This window comes from Penicillium chrysogenum, assembly GCF_028827035.1.
Source record: "Penicillium chrysogenum strain IBT 35668 chromosome Unknown utg000004l_segment0_segment0, whole genome shotgun sequence".
In the NCBI taxonomy this organism is placed as follows: Eukaryota; Fungi; Ascomycota; class Eurotiomycetes; order Eurotiales; family Aspergillaceae; genus Penicillium; species Penicillium chrysogenum.
Window position 1 is genome coordinate 5,139,970 of NW_026622752.1, and position 14,094 is coordinate 5,154,063.

At 49.0% G+C, this 14,094-nt stretch overlaps 8 protein-coding genes across 8 annotated transcripts; 3 read left to right on the forward strand and 5 right to left on the reverse strand.

Moving 5' to 3' along the window:
* Window positions 1–386: 386 nt before the first annotated feature.
* Window positions 387–877, reverse strand: N7489_007906 (uncharacterized protein; the record flags this gene model as incomplete). Its single annotated transcript, XM_056713656.1, has 4 exons — window positions 387–513; window positions 570–579; window positions 657–681; window positions 743–877. 4 exons carry the CDS (start codon window positions 875–877, stop codon window positions 387–389), a joined length of 297 nt encoding a protein of 98 aa, XP_056567371.1.
* An 817-nt stretch (window positions 878–1,694) lies between these two features.
* Window positions 1,695–3,801, forward strand: N7489_007907 (putative mRNA cleavage factor complex component Pcf11; the record flags this gene model as incomplete). The annotated part of the gene is made up of 5 exons (XM_056713657.1): window positions 1,695–1,863; window positions 1,924–2,351; window positions 2,405–3,298; window positions 3,348–3,698; window positions 3,754–3,801. The coding sequence occupies 5 exons, from the start codon at window positions 1,695–1,697 to the stop codon at window positions 3,799–3,801; spliced, it is 1,890 nt and encodes a 629-aa protein (XP_056567372.1).
* A 239-nt stretch (window positions 3,802–4,040) lies between these two features.
* N7489_007908 (Gfo/Idh/MocA family protein) lies at window positions 4,041–5,399 on the forward strand (the record flags this gene model as incomplete). Its single annotated transcript, XM_056713658.1, has 4 exons — window positions 4,041–4,074; window positions 4,127–4,147; window positions 4,214–4,744; window positions 4,828–5,399. The coding sequence occupies 4 exons, from the start codon at window positions 4,041–4,043 to the stop codon at window positions 5,397–5,399; spliced, it is 1,158 nt and encodes a 385-aa protein (XP_056567373.1).
* A 663-nt stretch (window positions 5,400–6,062) lies between these two features.
* Window positions 6,063–7,028, reverse strand: adk1 (adenylate kinase ADK1; the record flags this gene model as incomplete). Its single annotated transcript, XM_056713659.1, has 4 exons — window positions 6,063–6,468; window positions 6,543–6,697; window positions 6,760–6,812; window positions 6,869–7,028. The coding sequence occupies 4 exons, from the start codon at window positions 7,026–7,028 to the stop codon at window positions 6,063–6,065; spliced, it is 774 nt and encodes a 257-aa protein (XP_056567374.1).
* A 445-nt stretch (window positions 7,029–7,473) lies between these two features.
* On the forward strand, window positions 7,474–8,779 carry rpn8 (proteasome regulatory particle lid subunit RPN8; the record flags this gene model as incomplete). Its single annotated transcript, XM_056713660.1, has 3 exons — window positions 7,474–7,751; window positions 7,823–8,094; window positions 8,177–8,779. Exons 1-3 carry the CDS (start codon window positions 7,568–7,570, stop codon window positions 8,777–8,779), a joined length of 1,059 nt encoding a protein of 352 aa, XP_056567375.1. The 5' UTR covers window positions 7,474–7,567.
* Window positions 8,780–8,988: 209 nt separating this feature from the next.
* On the reverse strand, window positions 8,989–9,261 carry N7489_007911 (uncharacterized protein; the record flags this gene model as incomplete). Its single annotated transcript, XM_056713661.1, has 1 exon — window positions 8,989–9,261. One exon carries the CDS (start codon window positions 9,259–9,261, stop codon window positions 8,989–8,991), a length of 273 nt encoding a protein of 90 aa, XP_056567376.1.
* Window positions 9,262–9,321: 60 nt separating this feature from the next.
* Window positions 9,322–9,888, reverse strand: N7489_007912 (uncharacterized protein; the record flags this gene model as incomplete). Its single annotated transcript, XM_056713662.1, has 1 exon — window positions 9,322–9,888. One exon carries the CDS (start codon window positions 9,886–9,888, stop codon window positions 9,322–9,324), a length of 567 nt encoding a protein of 188 aa, XP_056567377.1.
* A 105-nt stretch (window positions 9,889–9,993) lies between these two features.
* Window positions 9,994–12,183, reverse strand: N7489_007913 (ubiquitin carboxyl-terminal hydrolase; the record flags this gene model as incomplete). Its single annotated transcript, XM_056713663.1, has 3 exons — window positions 9,994–11,344; window positions 11,397–11,794; window positions 11,839–12,183. The coding sequence occupies 3 exons, from the start codon at window positions 12,181–12,183 to the stop codon at window positions 9,994–9,996; spliced, it is 2,094 nt and encodes a 697-aa protein (XP_056567378.1).
* Between the last annotated feature and the right edge of the window lie 1,911 nt (window positions 12,184–14,094).

The following is a 14,094-nucleotide window of genomic DNA, read 5'->3' on the forward strand; positions in this document are numbered from 1 at the left end:
ATGATCGGCCCTATGTTGACTCCAGGGCTTCGATTTGCCTACATCTGTAGAAAAGTACCATAACTCAAGTCTTGAATTGTAAATCATACATTGTGATATTGAATATATTGTACGTGTATGTTAATTTAGTATGTAGATCGTCAGAAACCAGTAAAAACTATCAATATATTTCCCTACCCAGAAGCCCTTAGCTGAGGCGTAAGGGCTCAACCATTTACTCCACATTGTGTACATCCGAACGCCGAGGTATGTTGTATTAAATCGTCCAAATCGTCCTGAGAGTGTAATTCTGAGATGATCCCAAGATGGGTTCGCCTCCGGACATCATTATATGCTCAGAACTGTGAGATTCTCACAACACTCGGTATCTCATTGGAGAAGGTATATTAGACGGCAGCCGCATAGTCTCCGTACGCGCTGACAACCTTATCTTCTTCGATATTCGGTTTGTATTGAGTATCCTGTGTGGAGAGGGTCTGGAGAGCGTTCACAGGAGCCTCGGCGGCGAAGCCACTAAAACCATAGTTAGAAAACGGGTTATGAGATAGGAACGTCTGTTGAAACCGTACTTAATCAAATCTGCATAAGAAAGGTAGGTTAGCGATGAAATGATATCTCTATATCTAGTTATAAGCAAGGTAGAAAGTGAAACTTACTGTACTCATGCGTGATGACGCCACCCTATAAGTGTCAGTTCAGAGCCAGAAGAACAACTTCATGAGAACGAAGAAACAGTGCATACTGAAGCCACCAGGCAAGCTTTGGCCTGGTCTACCACCGAGTCAGGCGTTCCCTTGGGGAAAGTAATGATGACGGACTTGAGCGATCCGGCCAATACCAATGGTAGAACCAGCAGGGTAGCAAATGTAAGCTTCATATTGAAAATCTTGCGAAAGAGAAGCAGTAATATCTCTTTTCAAATGAGTTGAATGTACTCTGCACGAAGTCAGTCCAAGTCTGACAAGGAGTTGAATGCGTCATTCCAAGGATCACATGACTGTATGACAATCCCTTTCTCTTTGGCGCTTCCACCTCAGAACAACTTCACTTCACCTCTCTCTCTTTTTCTTTCCCTTGTCAATCATTATCTTCATTCCACAGCGCTGTTTTTATTGCATTTACCCAGTCTTGATAGTCTCTTCTGTTTCTTCTGTTTCTTCGGTTTCCCCCTCCCCGTCGGTTTTTCACAGGACGCGGCTTTTCGGCCTAGCATTTCTTCCCTCGTTCCATCACCATCCCTCGATTTCTTTGGCTGGAAGGTAGATACACAAGGGTACTGGAGGTTACGGGTTGGGTTGGACTGAGAGCAAGCGTTTGAATACTATTGTTTTCTCATTTCTCGCAAAGATAGCTAGCAAGCATTTACAAGTTCCGACTATTTCTCCATCTTTGCGTTGATCCAAGAGAATTCGTTGGAACGAGGACAAGGATTAAGAAGAAAAGAAGACATTCTTAATAGTCACAGGAAAAAGAGGACAGGCAGAAGCCATTCTGAAGAGAAGAGAAGAAGAGAAGAGAAAAGACCAAATCCAACTCGGAATCCCACAAAAACCAGAGAACAAAAGGGAGAAAAAGAAAGAAAAAGCAGGAAAGGAAAAACAGACCAAGACCACGTGCTGAACTTCGACTTGACTTGATATTGATCTCGACATCTCTGATAAATCCAGATCTCGACTCATCCTGCCATCGCCATAATGTCCGGCCTTGTTTCCGACGAAATTGCGGAGGACTACAAGAGTTCATTGGAGGATTTAACCACCAATGATGGAATCCAGATCCGTACTCTGACTGTCATCGCCAAAGAGAATACCGAACACGCAATGGCTATCTCCCGGGTCCTGGAGAACCACATTCGATCAGTAGGTGCTCCAGATTTCTTTTTATTCGCAGCGTAGTACAGGATGAGTACTAACCACTATGTAGACTCCCCCCTGCAGAAGCTTCCAGCCCTCTATGTAGCCGATTCCATCGTGAAGAACGTTGGAAGCCCCTACACCCTCTTCCTTGGCCGGAACATGTACCAGACATTCATGAATGTTTATACTCTCGTCGATGGAAACACCCGAAGGAAGCTGGATGAGATGCTCAACACATGGAAACAGCCGGCCCCAGGCTCCCTGGATACGCGCCCAGTCTTTCCTCCCGACATCACACGCAACATTGAGAGTGCTCTCATCAAAGCACGCACTGCAGCTTTACAACAACAACAGGCCAGGGCCCAACCAGACATTCTCGGCCGCAATCGTGGAAATGGGACTCCAACTGGGTGGACAAGCAGCTCTACACCACCTCAGAACATGCCTCGGCCTTCACAGAACCACCAGTATCCCAATAATGGTCATTCCAATTCGGTAAGACTACTTTCCTCCGTGTGTCACGTTTAAAGCTAATTTGGGTCTCATAGGCACCTCCCCAGGCTCATCGACACGATATTGATTTGAGCTATCTCAATCGAGACGTGGATGCCCTGATCGCCTCTGCAAAGATTGACTTTGCTAACAGTCCTTTTAATCCCGTCTCACAACAACGCTTGAAAGCGTTGGTAGATCTTCAGGCCATTCTACAGAAACAACAGCTTGCCCCGGATCAGTTGAAACTTGTTCGTGATCAGGTCTCTGCGCTTGCCGCCACAAGACCGCCATCGGCTGCCCCTAATGCCGCTACGAATGGCCCTGCAGTGTCTGCTCCCCCGCAAATCCCCACGCCACCAGCCCAACCAGTCTCGCAGCCCCTCCAGCAACTATTAAACCCTAACACCCTCGCCGAGCTGATCAAAGCTACCGCTACGCGTCAGCAGTCTACCCCGCCACCTTCAATTCCGGCAGCGCTGCCTCAGATGCCCCAATATCCTCACCAAAGCGTCCCTCCGCAGACGGCGCCGGAGAACCCTCTTATTGCGGCCTTGAGGGCACGCGGACTTCTACCTGGTGGATCGACGCCCTCGTCTCTTACGCCATCGACTTCGACGCCTGTTTCTGGTAGATCTAGTCTGCCATTCATCTTGCCCCATGGAATGCAGCCTACACCACCAGCTCCGTCTCAACCCCCAATTCCCTCCTATGGATCCTCTGGGGTGCCCATGAGCACCGCGTCTATGAAGATCCCTCGATTCGGACTTATTGTCTCTCTTTATGATTCCCGACCGAACCGATGTGGAACTTGCGGTCGTCGCTTCTTGACCACGGACGAAGGCAAGGAAATGAAAGCCCGACATCTGGACTGGCATTTCAAGACCAATCAGCGCATGACCGAGTCCTCCCGACGGGCTCAGAATCGCAGCTGGTATGTTGACGAGAGGGTATGTTCATCTCATGTATTTCTACAAGTTCCATTTCTAACTTGAGTAGGACTGGATCAAATCTCGGGAAGCTGGCGACGAGAATGGTGCAGCGGATCCCCAAGCCACCGCCGAAGGAGCTGCAGGCGTGGATGGCAATACTAAGCAAGAGCCACCAAAGCCGTGGATTCGAGCCCCGAACGATGCCACTCTCCGCAACACCCCGTGCCCCATCTGCCAGGAGAAATTTGAATCGACCTGGTCTGAAGATGTCCAGGACTGGATCTGGCAAGACGCGACCAAGGTCGGAAGTCGTGTATATCATGCCAGCTGCTATTCCGAAGTGACCAAGGGCCCTGCACCGACGCGTCAGACACGGACCGGCACCCCGGATTCTGTCCTGGGCAAGCGGAAAGCTGAGGTGAGTTCCTTTCATGTGAGGGTGTTTGAATGTTCAGGGAGCTAACTATAGCCAGGGAACTGAATCTCCAGGTCATAAAACGCGCATCAAGACCGAGATCTGATTTGTACCATACTTCGAAGTATTATTCTTTGCATTGCATAGGGAATATCTCCCTGGCGTTAACTAGCGAATTGAGTCCTTCTACTTCAGCCGTAGGAATTCATCTACCGAGCCCCGCTCCCATCCCCCGCCTAATTTCCCCATAAAATCCAATTCCTCTCGTAAACTGTCTTCTCTTCTGATCTTTACACCTTTTTGTACATTTGAATTCTACTATCCTACTTAACATTTACTTCCATCATGGCGCCACACATCGTTCGATGGGGTATTATGGGTATGAGATTCTGTTTCCATGAAAACCAGAAACAAAGCTAACTGATTGGTAGCCACTGGCTGGATCGCGGAGAGTAAGAGCTCAACTTCGACAATACTTGGATAAGACAAGAACCCATGAAATAACTTATTTCCGACAGTATTCACAAATGACCTTCTTATCGACCCTAATGTCCGCGATGCCTCTGACGTAGCCCACCAAGTCGTGGCCGTTGCATCGTCCTCATCCAAGGACAAGGCTGAGCAATTCATCTCCGCTCGAGGAATCACAACCCCCTGTTCCGCATACGGTGACTACGAGACTCTCGTGGCCGACCCCAACGTCGATGTCATCTACGTCGCAACCCCGCACTCCCACCACTACCAGAACGTCAGACTCGCGCTGGAGGCAGGCAAGAATGTTCTCTGCGAGAAAGCCTTCACCGTCAACGCTGCTCAGACTAAGATTCTTGTCGAGATTGCCCGCAAGAAGAATCTCTTCCTTATGGAGGCTGTCTGGACTCGCTACTTCCCCCTCAGCATTCAAATCCGCGAGCTTATCCGGAAGGGTGAGATCGGCGAGGTTCTCCGTGTCGTGGCTGATACTAGCTTCGGCGATGATGTCGAAGCGAAATGGGGAACGACACACCGCATGGTGAACCCCGATTTGGCCGGTGGTGCTCTCTTGGATTGTAGGTTTCCTAGGGTTTTTGTTCATTGATTGTCGCCGGATGACAGAAAGAGAAAGGGGACCTTAGCTAATTCGCTCTGCTAGTGGGTATCTACTCCTTGACCTGGGTCTTCCAGACTCTATACCACACCCTACCCCGGGACCAGAGGAAGCCACCCACTGTCTCCTCGCAGATGACTCCTTACCACCTCACCGGTGCAGACGAGTTCACAACCATGCTCCTGAGCTTCCCTACAAGCACTCCATCCAATGGCCCGCACCCGCAACAATCGCACGGTGTGGCCATGACCAACATCCGTGTCTCTGCTGATCCGGATGAAAAGGGCTCGGCTGGTCCTCCCATCCGTATTCAGGGCACCAAGGGCGAGATCCAGGTGCATGGCCAGCCTTTCCGGCCAGAGAGCTACCGTATCATTCCCAAGAAGGGTGGCGGTGAGATCCGTGAGGTTCAGTGCCCATTCCCTGGTAATGGTAAGGGCATGTACTGGGAGGCTGATGAGGTTGCTCGTTGTCTCCGCGATGGCAAACTCGAGAGTGAGGGCTTGCCATTGGAAGAGAGTATCGTGATTATGGAGCTCATGGATGAGGTGCGAAAGCAGGGTGGTTTGACCTATCCTCAGAAGATTGAGTCCACCGAGTACCCTCCACAACTTTAGGTATGAGTACGAGGCAAGTTCTAAATAATTCTAGTATTACGTGAATATATGTACATATCACATCTACCTATATGGGCGAAGGTGCAAAGCGTCCATGGGTCAACTATGTACACGGTTCAACAACTCGCAGTACTAGTATGGGCAAAACCTCAACATGACCAAAGGGACGCCGACAAAGACCCTAAAAAGACATCGAAGAAGACACGACAACTGTAGGAGTGTGGTCATACTCACTAAAATAGGCAGATAAGAAGACGAGGCTATTCACACTATTCAAATCTTCATCTTCATCTAATTCTAGGCGTCGAAGCCAAATCAGCCATCTTGCCGCTCTGCACCCTCCCATATATGTTACTTTGGTAGGACCCCAAATGGAAACAAGACTAAAGACTACGAGATTTACCAAGATCCAATTGAATTCATACCGGTCTTGAGTGTATTCGGTACTCAAAAGGTACACACATACTACTATACATGGCGGTCAAGGGCATAGACCCACGTCTATATGTGGACGAAAACACCAGCCATGCTTCCGGTGTGCCCAATTAAGAAAAACATAGGAAAAGGAAAAAAGGTAGACATCACGGAGCATGGACTGGTAAGTTGTCCCAAATTACCCCCCAAATTCCCCTTTTTTAAATGCAATCAATCCAACAGAATCACTTACTGGCGGAAGACTCCAAGAATGCTCTTCCAGACCTGGCCAGGCTCCTGGCTGGCATCAATGCCGCGCCAGATACCGGTCTTCTTATAGTACTCGACAACGGGGGTGGTCTGGGCGTGGTAGGTAGCCAGACGCTTGGTGAGGGTGTCGGCATTGTCATCGGAACGCTGGATCAGCGGCTCTCCGGAGATGTCGTCCTTCATGTCCTCCTTGGGCGGGTTGAAGATCTTGTGGTACGAGCGGCCAGAGGCAGGGTGGACCAGGCGGCCGGTGATACGAGCCACCAGCAGGGAGTCGTCAATCTGCAACTCAACGGCGTGCTGAAGCTTCTGGTCACGGGCGACGAGCATGTCATCGAGGCGCTCGGCCTGCGCAACCGTCCGGGGGAAACCATCCAGAATGAAACTGTCCACCTCTCGTGTTAACTCTGCCCCGGTGCCCGAAGAAAATAAATTGGAGGGGGATGTAGATCTACGCACCCGTTCTTGCACTCGGCGTTGTTGTCCAGCTCGCTCTTGATCATGTTGATCATGATCTCGTCGCTGACGAGACCACCCTGGTCCATGATCTTCTTGGCTTCCTTTCCAAGGTCGGTCTTCTTCGCGACCTGGGAACGCAGCATGTCTCCGGTGGCCTATTCAGGAAATATATCAGCGGGAAGAGCTTATGCTGTACTCAGGCAAACTTTCTACTCACCAGGTGGCACGCGCAGTACTTTTCCTTAAGGTTCGGGGCTTGAGTACCCTTGCCTGATTGAACCGTTAAAATCCATTGCCTTTTTTCCAGTTATAGTTCAATCGCATACCTGCACCAGGAGGGCCCATCAGGATCATGCGCATCTGCTCGGCGACGGACTTGGGCTTGCCGCCATTGGCGAGACGACTCTCAAGCTCGGACACCTTTGCCTCCAGCTGGTGGATAGTGTTCTTCAGACCGGAGACGGACTCTTCAGTGATGGGAGCCATTGTGAATTGTAGGAGGGGAGAGGGTTGAAGAAGGGAAAGCTGTAGACGGGGAAACGGAGAATGAGAAATGGGGAAAGGGAAGATTCGCAAGGAACTTAGCGCCCCGAGGTTCGGAGAGCACGGGCTTCACGGGGGAATGGACTGAATATGTACATAGTATATATTTTGTTAAGGGACGATTATACATAGATGTACAGATTATTAGGAATGATCCAATTGATTGTTTAGTATCTACCTTATTCTATCTATGTTTCCTTAATTATTTAATTATTTACTCGTTCATGTACTCCATATATTATTCCCAGCTTCCTCTTCACCGAGAAAAAGTGCAAGGTGGCCGCTTACTAAGTTCTCCAGCCTCAGTATGGCGCAGCTCTGTGGCGGAGAGCTCTCATGAGCACCTGCGCATCATCGCTCTCCATCCACCGCATTCTCCTATCTCGCATTGATTTGCTGTTTCATTGGATTTTATTTGATCTACAAGCTTTAATCGTCCCCTTATAGCTCTAGATTTCTTTTCACCTTTTCTCCCTTTCACGATGCCTGCCACCACGGCGGACACGCTATCCCTCGTCAACCGCTCCGTGACGGTTGCCCCGTTAGTGCTCCTCTCCGTCGCAGATCACTATGGGAGAACGGCAAAGGGTACCCGGAAACGTGTTGTAGGTGTGCTGCTGGGTGAGAACTCTGGCGATAATGTCCGGGTATCAAACAGTTTTGCTGGTGAGTGCGAGCTTTCGGTGAATCGAAACCATACAACAGATGAGCTGACATCTGTTTTTGTATCTCTCTAGTCCCGTTCGAAGAGGATGAAAAAGACCCATCGGTTTGGTTCTTGGATCACAACTTTATCGAGTCGATGAGGGATATGTTCAAGAAAATCAATGCTCGCGAGAAGCTAGTCGGCTGGTACCATTCGGGTCCCAAGCTGCGCGCTTCGGATCTGGAGATCAATGAGCTCTTCAAGAAATACACGCCTAACCCCTTGCTGGTTATTGTCGATGTACAACCGAAGGAAGTCGGTGTGCCTACAGATGCTTATTTCGCTGTGGATGAAATCAAGGATGTGAGTTTGCATTGAATCCGAGGAAGCATCCATCAGGCCATCAGGGCTAACTATGGCATTTTTTTTTTCTTTTCACTTGCAGGATGGAACAACAACCTCCCGGACGTTTGTGCACACCCCGTCGATAATCGAGGCAGAAGAAGCAGAGGAGATTGGCGTGGAGCACCTCCTCCGAGACATCAGGGACGTCGCAGTCGGCACACTTTCCACCCGTATCACGTCGCAGCTGCAGTCGCTGCAAGGATTGCATCTGCGGCTACGCGATATCGGCCAATACCTCCAGAAAGTTCTTGACAAGGAACTTCCCGTCAACCACGCCATTTTGGGCAACCTCCAGGATGTTTTCAACCTCCTTCCCAATCTGTCAACCCCACCGGCAACACAGCGGAGCAGCGGCCAGGAGACACAGGTCGAGAACAGCGAGTTGGCACGCGCCATGAGTGTCAAGACTAATGACCAGTTGATGGCTATCTACATTAGCAGCTTGATCCGGGCTATCACGGCTTTCCATGACTTAATCGATAACAAGATCCAGAACCGACAGCAGCAAGAGGAGAGTGACACCAAGCGGGACCAGGAGGCGAATGGAACTAAGGGAGACAAGGATGCCAAGAAGGCTGGTTCGCCAAATGGCGAGCAGAAGGAGGAGCAGGATAGCTCCGACAAGAACAAGAAGAAGAACTAAGGGAGTTTTCTTAATTTATTCTCTTCCGGAAATCCAACCCAATGAGTGAAGCATATGACATATCCGCCAATTCTTCTTTCGTATCTCGCCATGTATATTGGATGTCAAGGTCAAGACCCTATCCTATTAGCAGTCAAGTCTGTCTATTTCGCGCAGATAACGAAGACCTTGGTTTGCTCTGTAAGATGTATATCTAAGTACACAAGTAATCATGCTGCAACGCTGCCCATTGGCGTGTCCGTCATGCAATCGTCCTGCGATTTGAAGGGCTCCGGAACAAGTCCCGTCTCCATTCGTGGCCAGCCGACTTCGCATGCAACGATTGCCCGGACACAGGCAGACGGTTCATGTGGAATGGACAAGGTTCCGTAGTAGGACTCGTCGTCATCTGCGGGATACCTGGGATGGTTCTCAGATGGCTTCAGCAGTTGCCACGGGGGTCTAAAGACTCTTTGTCCAAGTGCGTAATATTCATCGTACATCAATTTTCGTTGATCTGTTTGGCTCTTGAATTTTCGTTGACGTGTCAAGAGCCAAACAGATCAACCACCCCAACCAGCACACCAGCCTGCCAATTCCTCCTTGGATACGATGAATTTGCCATCCCCGTCAACGCCGAACAGCTCAGGGCATCGCGTTTGCAGAATGCAGGCTAGGATATGTTTGCAGGTAGGAGGCGACACCCGAGCCGTACCACGAGCCAACGTTCCGCCAAACGAGTAGGTCAACTGGTCCTGTTCGTTTGTCGGATGATTCGGGAGTTGAGAGTCTCGGTATGCAGACAGGGTAAATGTAGGACAACTGCAATTCCAGGCACGCAGCCGAACCTCGTAGCCCTTTTCTTGGGAAGTTGATGAACCCAGGAGTGAAGGCGGTACCGAAGCAGATATTACAATGAAAATATCCTCTTGGGCTGTCTCTGGGGATGGCCGATCTGAGCGCACAATTCGACGTACTAGCTTGCGGTCGACGATATCAAGAGCTGGGAGGAAGTCGTTTGGGAATAGACAGTGCAATGTTAACATCAGTGGTTTTAAGGTCTTCGAAAATCCAGGCTGGGCCAATTCTGTGATCAAACGATCAATGAAGATGTGAGAATTAGAATCCATTTAGGGTGATGGAAAGAGGGAAAAGAAGAAAAAAAAGAATTTCAAACTAAAAAGAAAACAACTCCGGGATATCCCAACGTCTGAACTGAACTGAACTTCAACTTCTCAACTTCTCTTCTTCCCCTTCCCCTTCCCCTTTGGCTTCCCCTTTGCCTTCCCCTTGTCTCCCTTTTCCAAATCCTTCGCTTTGCCCACCGCCCTTCTGCCCAGCAGCTTTCTCTTAAATTTATTATATGACGAATCTTTGTCCTCTTCTTCGTCCTCTTCTCTGCCCTTCGCCCCCTTCTTCCTCTTCAGTCGATTGTAGTGCAACCCTTGAACTTCGAGATCTAACAGCTTTGATCCCTTTCCCCCATCTCCAGTCAAAGTGATCTCAAGTCGTCCTCGTTGCTTGATCCAGTCGACTATTACCTCATCGGAAATGGTGCCAATATCAGGATCCGTAGCAGAATCCGTAGCCAAATCAACACCAGGATTAATGGCAGGGCCAATGCCAGAAGCAATGCCCGAACCAGTGCCAGATGCCTGTGCTCCTGTGATTGATTCCCTCTTCTTCTCCCATTCATCCGCCCAATTCTCCCACTCCTTGCGCCTCGAATCCGCTGTGCGAGCTATATAGCCATCGATAACCTTGGGAATCATCACATCCAGTAACTTCCCTAGTGCCTTGGGGTCATTTCCCCAGACATTAGCGCCTGGTCCTGTGACAGACCCAGGCACCGATGGCAATGGTCCAGGGTCAGGCGCCGATAACAATGCACTAGAGTCAAAGTCGGCGAACGCACCCCCGTCGTTCCACCCTGGGGAGTCGACTTGCATGTCGTCGACCCCCGGGGTCTGTACCACTGGGTCATCTGTGGGTAATCGGCGGTATGCAAAGAGGTAACCGGTGTCGAGATGGCACGGGTGGCCTCCAGGCTCTTCGGGGTTCCAGTCCACGACTAGAGTGTCACTCGCCCTGCTCCATGTATCTCCTTTACCTTTGACACCAATGGTGTAATGACCTGTTGATACAGTATCGCCAAGATGCATGACCACCGAGGACAATTTATACTGGATGACTTTCCGTTCGTTGCCCCAGCGTTCATCGATGAACCGTGTCTCGATATTCAACTGCTCGCTCAGATATACGTGAGTACCGATCTTCTTGCCCGAGTCATCGGTGCGGTTGAGGTGGACCAAGAGAATCTCCGGAAAACTTCCAATTTCTTCTCTGACTGTTCTTTTGCCTCCACACTGCTCACAGGGCCCGAGATCGTCCTCATGGTCAAGGTGCCGTCCGATTACATCGCTCAAAGTAGGCTTCTCGGGCAGTGAACTGCCCTCCTCTCCGGATAAGCTGATCTTCAGGAATGGGTCGTGGGCTGAATCGTATTTGGGTTTACAAGGGTTCTTCCCAGCACATCTAGTCGCCAGGATGATTTCGACCTCAAACATATCTTCCAAGTCCCCTCTCCTGGAGTCTAAAGTCAGTCTTCTGTGTTAGGGACATGTAGAGAAGCACATACATCATAGGCTTGGTGCTCGCTTTGATCTCTTTGTAAAGCACATCAAAATATTCTGCCGGGTCTTGTTCCGTCCCAGCTCCAGTTGGTTTCCAACCAAGCAAGATCGATTGTGTGAGGATGTCAAAGGTCTCTAACCAAGATCTCGAATTACCTGCCCAGTAAGCCTGAGCGATATCAGCCAGTCGACAGACATGGCATTCGGTGAAGCCAATGGCGAGTCTGCAACCGTGACCCTGAGGGGCATGGTGCTTCTTGTACCAGGCGAGCCAATTGTAGAAGATGGGCATGTGCAGAATCATTTGAAAGACGGCGTTTCGATAACATTCAGCTAAGATATTCGGAAAGCCCACGGTGGTTTTATCGGGCAAGTCTGGATGCCAATATTTGGGGATGGTGGACTGTCTCGTTAGCGTTGACGTTGAAGAAGTGGGCTGCAACTTACTCTCCACGTTCTTTTATCTCGTGCTGACCTGGTGAATGGCTCTGTATCGTCTTTCACTCCCACCTCTCCCACTCTCTCTTCGACTCTCTCTTCGACTCTCTCTTCGACTCTCTCTTCGACTCTCTCTTCGACTCTCTCTTCGACTCTCTCTTCGACTCTCTCTTCCATTCTCTCTTCGACTCCCTGTCCGAGCGCCTCTTCATCTCCCTCTTCGAGTCCGTCGTCGAACGCCTCTTCATCTCCCTCGTCGAACTCCTCTTCATCTCCCTCGTCAACCGCCTCTTCATCTCCCTCTTCCCCCGGGACTTCCGGGATTTCCTCTGCGGGTTGCTCAGGTTCGCTCATGATAGTATACGAAGTGAATGGATGTGATATGTCGCCATTGCCCACTTGAGGGGGTTCGCGGTTTAATTTATCTTGCGTTGCAACTGATTTTCATTGTTTTCATTGCCAAAGAAAATATGACTTTGAACTTGGATTCTTTGAATACATGGAGCCAAGGAATATGAAGATGATCAAAGAAAGTCGAGAAAACCCATCGAGTCAACACCAGACCCATTCGAATTTCATTCGAATTTCATCCAAACTCCATCCACATTTCGTTGACTATTTCGTTCTTTCATAGATGGCCGTTCCATGATTTTACATCTGATTCGATGTTGACATCCAGACAAAGAACTGAGAGAAGGCATATCTGTCTATTAATAGAAGGCCAAATGGTTTTGAAAGAGGAATTTCAGTCCGATTCCTCCCATTCCTCCCATTCCTCATTCCCCCTTTGACAGAATGTTCGAGACTAAAGGAAATCCCCAGTGTTCCACCCAAAAAGTTCCACCCAAAGCGTCTCGATGGTTTGTGTAACTATGTAACTAAGGGACCTTCCGGTGGAGTCGGAAATTCTAGGGATTTCATTGGCCCCAGAGGTCCGGCCGAAAAGCTGGTGGTTCGGGTTTTGTCTTCTCTGTACTTTGTTCTTTTTGTGTTTTGTACTTTTACTCCGTTCACTTAGGTATATACATCTACATAAGGAGGTATAGGTACTTGAGATACATCCACTTCCCGGAACAACCTTGCCCTGCCCCGATGATCCATATAACTCTGTACTCCGTACTCCGTACTTCATACTCCGTATTGACAGCAGGGTTCCTCCCATCTACCGAAGATCCACCGTTGAGGGGCAAAAAAAAAAAAAAAAGAGAAAAAGAAAAAGAAAAAGAAAAACGGTTGAGTGCCACTTCAGCTGAAGATGATCGCAATTGAAGTGGAGCCCAGAAATTCTCCGTTCACAGTGATGTGGCTAGTGGTAGCTACATATATGAGCCAGCAACAACCCTATGAGCTCCAAGAGAAACCCCCTTAAAGTCCATCGAAATGATAGAAACCATCCAAATGACGGCAAAAAAAATAAAATAAATGAGCTTCGAATCAGAACCTGTCAAAAAACCGGGTCTAACGGGTGCGTGTCGGATATTTAGGGCGATCACGACAATAAATAGAAAAGAGAAACACTCCACGCAACGCCACCAGCTCTTCGCTACCACTTAGGTCATGGTTGAGGGATGATCCGACGCCCTCTCCACACCGTTATTTCTTCATGGCCCGAGGTTCTCCCTATATCCACGGATTGAGACTATCCATGGATGTATCATTGCCCGCTGATCTTGTTGTACTAACGTCTTTTATCCTGAATTCTCGTTCTCCCCTATTCCTAAATCCTACCTGGTCATCCCCTTATACCTTAAGAGCATTAGTGTATTTCGTCCCAGCGGATCATAAGGTGAAGTAGCTGCCGAATGGGTCATGTCTGTGCTGGCTCCAAGCCAAGGGAGGCAACGATCGCCTTGTGAACGTTGTACATATGATCCACTTACGCCGGTACAGAGTACACGTTCGACTATCTCTCTCTCTCTGTTTTATTTTATTTTATTTTTCTATTTTATTATGATTATTTCCTTTGCCTTCTTATTGCCTGACTGGAAAGTTGATAGACGAGATTCGAGGCCCAAAAGTACGAACAGGAAGTGCTGATCCTTGTATTGAACGGACGTTTCAGGGAAACTGATCGTCGTAGATTGAAGAGGTACGTGTAATATATATGACTACCTAGGTAGTTAAATGTAAAATTAATAGAATTGGAGTGTTTCCGATATAAAGATCCAAGGTTTCAACCTTGGAAGGTCAGGAACTCGTGTTCGGCTGCCATAGAATTGCATTGTAAGGGAAATTGGCGAAGAAAAGAAATTGACAGGGCTATTA